At 37.6% G+C, this 11,702-nt stretch overlaps 1 protein-coding gene across 2 annotated transcripts; it reads right to left on the reverse strand.

Moving 5' to 3' along the window:
• On the reverse strand, nucleotides 1-9,339 carry LOC120553643 (tetraspanin-8-like). Of its 2 annotated transcripts, XM_039792279.1 has the most exons (9): nucleotides 9,131-9,339; nucleotides 8,133-8,198; nucleotides 7,028-7,147; nucleotides 6,800-6,874; nucleotides 4,563-4,658; nucleotides 4,152-4,244; nucleotides 3,795-3,866; nucleotides 2,729-2,812; nucleotides 1-1,190 (listed from the first exon to the last, which is right to left on the reverse strand). In XM_039792279.1, exons 1-9 carry the CDS (start codon nucleotides 9,188-9,190, stop codon nucleotides 1,056-1,058), a joined length of 801 nt encoding a protein of 266 aa, XP_039648213.1. In that variant the 5' UTR covers nucleotides 9,191-9,339; the 3' UTR covers nucleotides 1-1,055. The 2 variants fall into 2 exon arrangements, with proteins under 2 accessions (XP_039648213.1, XP_039648214.1); XM_039792280.1 differs by lacking the exon at nucleotides 2,729-2,812.
• Between the last annotated feature and the right edge of the window lie 2,363 nt (nucleotides 9,340-11,702).

The following is an 11,702-nucleotide window of genomic DNA, read 5'->3' on the forward strand; positions in this document are numbered from 1 at the left end:
TTTTGTTGTGATGACACATTTATTCATTGATGGATTTATTTACATTTAAAACAAGTTTATTCTTTTGATTGAGTAATCACCTTTTGCAGGTCACTTAGAGTGGTGTGCTGAATGTACCACGTGGTGTGAGGATTGTATTTAGAGTTTTGACAATGCAAATATAAAAACAGCCCTGGGAAGAAACTTGTTTTGGTGGAACATGTGTATGTTCTTGGTCGTGCATCAGAAAACTCAGATTGGACAGATAATCTAGCTAGCTGTCTGGATTTACCCTGCAGAGATCTGAGGAGCAGTTAACCATAGTCCTCATAAATCCACCAGAGTTTAAAATTCCAACACAAACTAAATGGAAGGTAACGGACATCCGGCTGAAAAGAGTTAAATTTGGCGGAATTTCCGAAGGCAACGGAGCAATCCCAGAAGTAGAGCGTTTGGAATATTTAGGTTTTTCATAACCTAAATATTTCTGCAGTCATATCTTCATCAGTGCTATAAAAAAAAAAAAACATTTTCTTTAACCATCTCAATTGAATTTACTCTATTTCCACCTCTTACAATACGCTTCAGTTTCCTGCTTACTTCTTGGCTTAAAAAGGTCTTACATTATGATTCTAATCTGGGATGAAAATACCACTCTAAAAGTTTATGTATTTATTGCTTAGCACACACATTTAATGTCCATTAAAAACAGTGGAAAGAGATGCGCTACAGTATTACTGTATATCTTATGTAGCAGAAGGGTGTAGGTCTCAGACTTAATATGCCGTGTATGTATCTTAGTTTTCATCTAATTTATTTAAAACAAAGAAAATACTTATTCACAGTACAGTATGTGCTGTTTCTGACCATAGCCCATAACTTTACCATTGTAAAAACATGCATCTTCCGGGATACAAAAATGAATAAAGGTTTAATGGTTTAAATGGCAAAACCAAAACAAATACATACTACCCAAACAAATCATTTAAGAAAAACAATATGCAACTTCAGTTGTTGGAAGCAACTTCTGATATATTCAAACATCATAAAAACACAATGTATTGTACCAATCCCAATCAGGTGTACTCTGCAGCGTCTGTCAAAGTGGTGTAGTTGCCTGCTTTAGCCTCTGGACTGTAGACCACTACAGGGATATCTTCCTTCTTACTCAACCGACATAAGATGAAGATGCACAACACCACTGACAAAATCTAAAAGGACAGAAAACACAGTTTTTTCAGGGTTTCTGCAGGTTTCACTAAGTCAAAATTAAGAAGTTTTAAGACCTTTTTAAGACCATTATGAATGCAATTTAAGACCTATATCACAACATCAAAAACGAAGTCAGAGTACAGAAACATTGTCTGAAAAAATTCCCCAATTTGCTCATTGGCATTATAGGACTGCTGTAAAGCGCTGCTGGAACATTTCAATGAGCATTAGAGGTAGCGTTACAGTGATTCAAGGAAATTAAGACCTATTTAAAGGAATACGCCGACTTATTGGGAATTTAGCTTATTCACCGTAACCCCCAGAGTAAGACAAGTCGATACATACCCTTCTCATCTCCGTGCGTGCTGTAAAGCTGTCTGACGGCTCCAGCGGCATCAGCCCATAACAGAACAGGCAGGTGAATGGTTCCAGTAATCCTACTGCTCGAACGTGACAAAATACGCAAGCATGTTCCTATTTACATGTTGTGATTTGTAGAGTCCGCGTGTACAAAAAACAACGTAACATGAGACACAGCCATCTTCTATCCGTAAAAACTGGGAACTATATTCTCAGGCGGAAGAATATAGTACTTGGCGTAGTGATATGCTCGCAGCAAGCCTGTCTGAGAATATAGTTCCTGGTTTGTTTAGGGATAAAGGCGGCTGTGTCTCATTACAGCTATTTTTGTACACGCTCTTACTATACACATGTAAATAGGAGGCTATGTTAGACCTAATCGAAACAGTGAAGTAGTTGAGAACCAGTTACCTGCAGGATCTGTGCTGGGCTAAGCTAATCTTGCAGGCCAGTGAACAGCGTTATCCTGCGAAATGAGAAGGGTAACTATCTACTCTGGGGGTCTGATGAATCTAAATTCCAATAAGTTAGTTCACTTAAAATTTGATTTTGAAATGTTTGACTTTTTTAAACTTTTTGAGACCCTGCGGAAAACCCTGTTTTACTTTGTAATCTTCACCACTGTTACATTGTTTTAAGATATTAGTCGGGAGGATATTGCATTTTTCTAAGTCAAGGAGTTGGTCCATTGAAAATGTTGAATAAGTTGGGGAGGGCCTTGCGTTTTTTTTAAAAGTGAATAAGGTTCAACCACACTTCCCACCTCAATAATACTGGCCATTCCCTTAAGGGAAAAGGACTGTGAATCAAAATATCCCAAAGCTCTAGAACAGCTGCTAAATGGACCTTGAGGTGAGATTGTTTTGTCAGTTGCTGTTTCTAAGATCAAAAATGAACTTTGAACCTCCACTTTTAAGCCCTAATGGAAGAGAATTTTTGAAGTGCTCAGAAAAATATGGCAACTTGAACATCTACACTGTATATTCTACAGTGTCATGACTCCTCGATATAATCAAAAGCCCCAGAAGAGTTAGTCCAGACGAAATGATATCAATAGCTGTGAATAATGGTTAATGTGTGGAGAGAGCTGGAAAAGTGTAAAAGAAGACCAAGGGATTGTGTAGATAAGGTAGAGTAGATAAATATAGAGGCAAAAACATAGACTGACAGTACATACCCAGAATAATGTGATTCCCAGAAATATGCCACATACAGTATGTATGCTCTTCATTCCATGTTCAATCAAGAATGGAATGCATGGCTGAAACAGGAGAGCAGATCAATCAACATTGCTTCATTTTAAGGGGTTAGAAGCCAAAAAGGCAGGAAACCACAGTTTTAGACAACAGAATATTTTATAGAAAATGATTAGGATATATTACCTTCCCTTCTTATGAGGAGGCTTTGTAAAAACAACCATGTAGCAATGCACAACAGTGTTCACTAGACCCGCAGCCTTTCATTAATTAGTGGCCCTAGCGATGGCAGGAAAAACGACACATAAGAGCATTTTCCGTTCTAAAATCTAAACCAGAGAACGTAACGGTTACGGTTTTAAGCATGCTAACATGAAACAACAGTTTGGTTGAGTTTAGGCACAAAAACTACTTGGTTAAGTTTAGAAAAAGATTGTGGTATGGGTTCAAATCAAACGTTACTTCACTTCTGGTTACGCATGCGACGCAAAACGTGACGTAGCTCCGTTTGTTCTGTAAAGTTAAAAAAAAAACCCTGTCTACTTTTATTTCCAGATGGGACTCAAATTTGCGTTTTCTAGGATGGCGGAGGAATGTCCCGCCCTACTCTGACTCTGATTGGCTAGCCCTTGTTGCCTTGTTGGTTTAGGCATAAGGAATGAGATTGTTAAGGGTAAGAATACCAGGGTAAGCCAATCAGATGCAGAGTAGGCAGGACATTCCTTTGCCAATGCAAGTTCGCAAACGGGACACAAACCCTGGTCTCCTGGGTGAAAGTCCTCTGTTTGTTTGACCCATCCACCATCCTAAACTACCTCCTTACGTGGATATTTGGCGCTCTTATACTTCGTCAGCTTACTTTCTGCTTTGCTCCCGTCACAATTACTACATTTCTTAGAGGGCACCGCCATTTTTAACGTAAATATAAGTCGTAATTGCTGCTTGAACAACGACTTATGTGGGCGTTTATCGGGGGAAGGACCGTCTCCAGTTTGCACATTAACCTGCAACTAGAAATTAACATTTTAATTTGAATGTTTTTATTACCTCATTATAAATCATGATGGGCTGATCATTGACCATGTGCTCAAACAGACTGCTGTCTCTAGGAGCTGCCACCTAGAATACACAGACATGGATCAGGGATCACCAGAGTTATTACAATTCATCCTGAGGGAAACATTAACGTGTGTACTAGCTTTCATGACAATTCATCCAAAAATGATGATGAGATGAGACATTCCACTCTGAACCACAAATGTCAACCTCATAGTGGCCCTGACTTTTTCGCCATGTTAATCGAGACACAATGATAAACAATATTCTTTGAGTTTTACCAATACGTACTATAAATCAGTGGGTCTTAGTACACAAGAGGTTCAGAAATTGAGCTTTCATACTTACACATGGATTAGTGGACTCTTCATCACATAGGCAGGATTCTGGGATGTGGTAGTCCCAATCCAGGTAGCCCTGATCCAATCCACAACACTGCAACTGAGAAGGAAGATACACATGCATTTATTTTTGCATCCATATTTAGACAAATAATGGCCTCAGAAACACTTTGTCACCTTTGTCATCAACAGAAAAGATTACTGGATTGCACTAGAAATGTAGTCTTTTCTCTGTTCAACTGCAAGATGTTTTTGTTGGTGGTGGTGTGTGTATGTGTGCTGTATGTCTGTGTTATAAATTGGTTCATCACTTTAAAAAGCATTTGGAAATGCTTCTGTATGAGATTAAAAATAATGATTAGACAAAAATATTCTTGAACGCATACAGAAACTCACACACCCACACAAGGTTACCTACATGCCTCTGTATTTCATTCATGTTGTCTATAAAGCTCTCACTAGCATTATTTAGCGGCAGCATATGTAGGTATTGGCTCTTTAGTCCTTCAGCCATCTGCAACAAAACAAAGTAATTAAAAAAATTAGACAACTAGCAATTTGAAAATATTATTGTATGTTTTTCAACCACAACTAGGCACAGCAGGTCTGTCAAGCTCTAGATTCTGCCATTGGCAAAACGGTATCTACTGGTAGACCAATACTCGTTATCTACAGAGTTGGAGGTGGTGTCTTTTTTTATTGCTTTTCCAAAACCAAAAACACAAAAGTAAAATGTAAGGAATGGATTAAACAGTGGGTTTATCAGCTCTAACATACGTAAATTGCACAAGGCCTGTAGTATTCTACCTACTGGTAACCTATATCAGGGGTATTATTGTAGCAATATCATTTGCAAATGTGTGTAGAGAGTTGTGAAAGTGTATTGTGGTGCACTAATCTGTAAATGTGAATTATATTTCTATGTGTTAAATAATCTGAAAATATGTACTCAAAAAACTCAATGTTAACGTCCTTTTAAATTATGAGTACAAAGTCTATGTCTCGGATTAGAAAAGGTTCAGGACTTGTACCTGCTCAACTCAGATAATATGATGTAATTTGAAGAAATCAAACGCAAGTATGACATAGATAAAAAATATATTTTTTAAATTTCTTCAACTCAGAAGTTTCATAAGAACAAGTCAAAATAGTCTTATAACCAAACCTATAACATCCAACTTGGAAAAAAAATGATGTCTAAGGACAGTTTAAGTAAAGGTGCTATATCCGAGCTGTATGAGTTATTAGTGTCCTATTCACCACAGAACTCAAATTAAAGGAATTTATGGAGTAAAGACATGGGAAAAGAGATCTCTTCAGAGGACTGGGGATCAATATGCACAAAGGCTCACTCCCAGTCAACACAAGGTTTAAACTGTTACCGTATAAATGGACTATGAGAACCTATATCACGGCAGTTAAATTAAATAAATATAACAGTAACATTCCAGATCTACGTATAAAATGCATGATGGAAAAGGGTACACTATTTCACTATGTTTGGCAATGCAGTAAGGTCAAAGCTTTTTGGGAGGAAATTAAAAAAAAGATAGAAAAGATTATCTTAAAAGATGTTTTGATGAACCCAGTTTTATTTTTATTTTAGGACTCTACCCCAAAGATCACAAGTACACAAAAAGTGAACAAATAATGATTGATTTGTGTCTTTTGCACACTAAAAAAATCAATTGCATTATTTTGGAAAAAGACAAGCAGACGGACTGTTACATATTGGGTTCGGCAAATGTTAATAACCTTTCCTCTGGAAAAAATAACATGTACAGAAAGGGAAGCAAGAATTATTTGAGAGGATTTGGGGAGCATTTTAATTTGTTCGTGAAAGGTACGGAGCTAACGAATGAAGAGGAGGGTTGAATGCTGACTAATGTAAACCTCGTAATGTGAGCTAAAACTGTAATACAATGACATTATCTTAAATTTAATTGATGAAGCAGTCATTTGATATATAATTTTTGGAATGATTGTATGAAATCAAATGTTTTTTTTTTTAAATTTAACTTCTTTTGACTTATGTTTGCTGTTCCTGTTTGTCTATTAAATTTTTTTTTCTATCACATGACACATTGTAGACTTGAGTGGTCAATGTACACTTCTGTAAGTTTTTAACTTTAATTGTGAAAAATGTTAATAAACATTTCTTTTTTAAAAAGAAGAAAAAAAGTCTATGTCTCATTACAGGTGACTTTTGCTACACTCCTACTAGGCCTGAGATTTGCCAATGTGTGTAGCGACTTATCGTTAGCCTGTTTTATTTGCAATTTTAGCCGACAAAATTCACGTTGTCAGCTAGAAATAATAGGGCTACTTTAGTTTACTTAACTTATACCCATTGTTTCAAATATTACTATGAATTTCAAGGGGTAACTCTGCCATTATTATAACTGTGAACCGCATATGTGCTATGCAAGAATGGTAAGCTAAAATGGACAGGTGTAGCAATAATAACTAAGTGGGGTGGGGTTGTGACCACTGTAAAATAAATAACTAGAGCCTTTTCCTGTTGGTGTATTACTTAATCAGGAATACATTTTTGATGCTAGCAATAGTCTGTATATAGTCCATATTATACTGGGTCTAAAATAAATGTCACATGGGACAACATATTTCAATATTTCAAAGTTAACTTCGTAATACCTCTGGTCGCACAGCCAGTCCGACAACTTCTATGAAAATCATGAACAGACTGCCCAGGATCATTCCAACTGCAAACTGAGACACGTATACACACACACACACACACACACACACACACACACACACACACACACACACACACACACACACACACAAGCAGATTTAGTACATTTATACATGATTATTACTACTACTAATAACAATAAAAAAGTGTTTTTCTTTGCCCACCGTTATAAGCGCCCACTTCTTCTCTTTGCAGGCACCATACACACCAATGATGGTCAAGGCCAGAGTTATGGTGGAAATAATATACAAGGCATGAATGCCTGTAAGAAACGCCTCTTCCATCTGTGGAGAAAACCAACAGAGAACCAGGTCAGCAGGCTTGGTGAACAGGGACAACAGCATGCATGCACGATGCTGGAGTATCTGAATTGTTGCTTTTAGTTCCTAAGGTCAATCTTGGCAGTTTCTACACAGATTGCAACTATGTAAAAACTTTATGAATGTCAAGGTAAGTTTAGGCAAATATCTACACAGAGTTATTCCAGTGCTAATATTTGAGTTGTGTGTTGTTCTTGAGGAAAATACACATATAAAGCTTTCAATGGAAAAAAGAAGATTTCAGCTGGAGTGACTTTTTGAATGAAGTTTGACAGGTCACCACTCAGTCACTGAGTATGCTATTACTGTATGTGTATGCATACAGCGCTAAAAAACAGCAATACAAATTTGAAATAAACTGAGGAGCTAACTTTAGGCATACAACACATTTAGTAAAAAGGACCATACCAGTGTTTTTTAAAGTTTTGAATTATGCATAATTTACAATTAATTACAATTTTCAAATGCAGGCTGTAGAGCTTTAGATTTGCAAGTTCATTTCTGTATAAAAACACTTAAAACTTGCTTACATGTTTTGTCAATAGTCTGCTAAGGGATGGCTGGAACGGCATAAAAATGCATACCTTTTAAATAGGCCTAGAATTGTTTGCAAAATAGTTGAAGCTGATTAACTATATTGTGGGGCCAGCAACCTAAGGCACTAGCTCAATGGCACACTAGCAATTAGAGAGTTTTTTTTTATGTTTCAATCCACATGCCAAATGACCTCAGCCATTGGCCGGAGCACAGCCTGTTATTGGTTATTTACGGTAGCTTGATTGACTTTTTTTGGGTTAGGGTTGGCTTAATGCTGATACGGCACTCTGATTAACAAGAACATTTTAAAATTGCCCTTGATACTATTAAAGAATACATTGTGGCAGGCTAAAACATGCAAAACCATAATATGATCCCTTGTATGAGAAGTTGTACGAGAACTAAGTGTTACCTCTTCATTTTGGTAGTAGTATCCGTGGTTGAACAGAGTGCATCCCAACAGCAAAACACTGCCAACCTGCAACAGCAGCAACACACTTCATCATCATCTTCATCAGCATCACGTTCAGGGCCATACAGTATAGGTCCAATGCATAGCAACGTCGTTCATTGTGTAGTACAAAAAGAATTGCCAGAAAATAGTTTCCACAGCCCAAAAGGGACGTCTTCAAACAACTTATCCAACCTACAGTTGAAATATTTAAGAAAGAGTAGCTCACACATTATGTTAAGAAGGTCCCATTTTGTAGTGAATGTACAGGCTCAATGGCCTACTAAACAACAGAGGCAACCGCCAGCCTCGCAAAAACAACAGTGACAGTTGTACCTGGAGGACACAAGCAAAACCACATGTTGTAGCCTACTGTGTGTAATAATAATAATGAAGAAGAGAGAGGTATGAAGAATAAAAACAAAATTTTAGGTTATAAACCCATGCAAATTCAGATTTTATGTAGCCCATAGTATTAAGAAAGCAGTCATGCATTAGGTTCCTGTTACTCTATATGATCAAATGTTATCAAAAGGCTGTTTTATTAGCGTATTAAGGTATTAATAATAACAACAACTGCTTATCATAATCTGGAGAGATTTCTTTAGCTATTTACAATGCCCCCTTTATCCACTGGGGGTTCACTTTCTCTACTGAATATTTATTCCAACATGTTTTGATTTTTCAAATTAAACGTCTGCATTTTCTTAAAACAAGCTACACTTCCTCTCGTTTCATAGGCTACAACTGCAGCACCAATATAAGGCCAAATAAGATATCACACTTATTTAATAAGTTGCTCTGAAAACAATTGAATAGAAATAATCGACTTGTAGATGTAAGCATCTGATACAACCACTGTTTGACGGATAATACGTTGAATAATCTACACTTACAAAGTGGTACCGCTTTCGTTTAAGTAGCCTGCAGAAGCAGCAGAAAGAAAAAAACAAACTTACCGCGATCAAACTTATCACTATAATGTAACTTCGCTTCAAACAGACGTTCACTCTCCCCATGTTGTTGCGCTTAAACTCGCCGTCAATATTTGTAATACCGTTTAAAGTTTTCCTAAGTAGAAGTGCGCATGCTATGGAGATGTGTGTTTCTGAGAGAAACTTCTCATCTTGTTGCGCGCACAGCCCCTTGGTGTTTGTGCATGGGCGTATGTGGGAGGAAGTCCGATTATATTGGGTGAACGGCCCTGCCCATTTGGAGGGGCTGTATATCTGTGTGGGTGGAATTAATTAATATCATTTGTGGGGAAACAGTATTACAGATTGTTCAGGAATGGGTGAAAAGTGTTTGTTTTGTTTTGAAGGCACTTTGTGACTGGTCTGTAGCCCAGAATTAACTGCTCCGTGTGTTTAGACCCCAGGCCTTTAAGTAAGGTTTTGTTTTAAAGACACACTGTACGCCTACTATTACATCACTTATCAATAAATAGTATGTATCGACAATAGCTTTGATAAATGAGAGCATGTTTACTGTAATGCTGTGAGTAGAACATAGTACAGGTACTGCAAATATAAATCCAATGTATACTGTGACATTATAGTGCTGTTATGGATCATATAATTAGCAGAAAACCCATCACTCAAGTCAAATGAAGAGCTTCTCAGTAATGCATGTAACGTCGTTATGACTAGTAACACCTTTACCATCAGCTGGAGTGGATATTGCAACAACACAATGATGGATATTTAATATTATATTAAACGGCTTTCTGGGGCATTTACCTCAGACACACAAGTGTTTTTTTTCCCGCCCGAATTAACAGGAACAGATCAGTTTGGATGAGCAATATTAGTTTATTGTGATGGCTGACTTTATTGTGTGCGCCGTGGTGCAGAGGCAGAGAGAGAAAGATTGGCTCTGTACATGTAGGTACAGTGAAAAGGAAAGTAATGACATGAGGTTTACCAAAAATGTGGTTATGTTACCAGTGAAAGACCAGAAAGAGAACAAGACTGATCCAAAGACAGAGAAAACCGAGCTCTCAAATGGAGCTGAGAGAAAGTCAAAAATCCCCCATAAAGCTCTTTTTGTCTGCTGTTGTCTTGGACGAATAAAGGAACTAGTGAGAGGCTGCATCACATGACTTCCCATCAGAGTCCCACACACTATCTATCTATCTATCTATCTATCTATCTATCTATCTATCTATCTATCTATCTATCTATCTATCTATCTATCTATCTATCTATCTATCTATCTATCTATCTATCTATCTATATATCTATCTATCTATCTATCTATCAGCAACTCACTCAGGCACAGATTCAGATGCACATTGCATCGACATTAATAGTCCCTGGAGTTACAACAGAAAAAAAGTCAATTGTTAAAGCAGATCCAGAGTGGAGCATTTCCTGATGGAGCACAGACACATCTGGAGAGCATGGTGAACAGACAAACACACACTAATGCAGGCATTTACATCCATGCATACTGTATGTAAAGCTGTCCCATGCTTACAAATGTTTAAGTCAACTTAATCAGCGCTTACACAAAATCATTGGCACCCGCTCACACATCTGTAGGACATGAATGCACATTCTGTGGCGCAAAGGATGTTGGTGGGCGGAAAGGACGCCGAGGGCCAAAAAATGCCTTTATTTCTTGGAAATGCTTGGACCAATTCTGTTCTCGGGAGATACTTGTTGCATAGTTTGATTCTCGTGGAGCAACATCATGTTACGAGATGTCTTCTACAGCATTGAATGTTTAAATTACAGTAATATCCACACTCATAAAATATAACTGACATAACGAAGATCTGCGATTGTGTAATGTTTAACACTTGTGTTTCTTGGCACACTCATGATATCGTCTCTTGACTTCAAACCATCATAGATGTGAACACTGACCTCTCTGCACTGTTTTCTAGAAAAATCGTTACTGTGTGTTTGACTGAGTAAACACTAAAACGTTGATCCTTCCATGTGTGAATTATGTGTTTAAAGTTCTAAATATATTGATCACTGAAAATGAACCCTTATATGCATACACAAGGTCTCACAGTGACTTTCAGTGGTTTTTTACTTCTCTTTATACCCAAAGTTTCTATTAATAGTTACTACTTCTTGCCTTGCTGGGAATCCAGCAGCTTTAGTTCTTTTGGACCTAACAGTGGCTTTTGATACAGTGGACCTTGCAGCCTTGACCAACTGCCAATTTGCTTGTTTGAAAGCCATGATGTCTCTCTCTCATGGGTGGGCCAAATTCTCTGGGCGGGCAAAGCAAAGAAAGGGGAGGTAACCTTGCTCCATATGACCTCATAAGAAGTAAGAATCCACATCTGCCCATCTGAGATTTCATTTTCTCAAAGGCAGAGCAGGATACCCAGGGCTTGGTTTACACCTCTCTCCATTTCTAGCCACTGGAGAACCATAGGCAGGCTGGGGGATCGCATATTAATGTTAAAAAACCTCATAAAGTGACATTTTCATGCCATGGGACCTTTAATTAATTCAAGGTTGGATTACTGTGATGCTCTTTATGTTGGTCTGAATCAAACCTCCATCTCAC

Source organism: Perca fluviatilis, chromosome 23 (assembly GCF_010015445.1).
Source record: "Perca fluviatilis chromosome 23, GENO_Pfluv_1.0, whole genome shotgun sequence".
NCBI lineage: Eukaryota > Metazoa > Chordata > Actinopteri > Perciformes > Percidae > Perca > Perca fluviatilis.

Bases quoted from the DNA above. Each gene is read 5' to 3' on its own strand.
- LOC120553643 (XM_039792279.1), bottom strand. From the start codon at position 9,190: ATGGGGAGAGTGAACGTCTGTTTGAAGCGAAGTTACATTATAGTGATA. The intron at 7,148-8,132 runs GTAACACTTAGT...TTTTCTCCACAG, and splicing joins ACTACTACCAAAATGAAGAG to ATGGAAGAGGCGTTTCTTAC. The intron at 6,875-7,027 runs GTGGGCAAAGAA...TACGTGTCTCAG, and splicing joins AGAAGTGGGCGCTTATAACG to TTTGCAGTTGGAATGATCCT.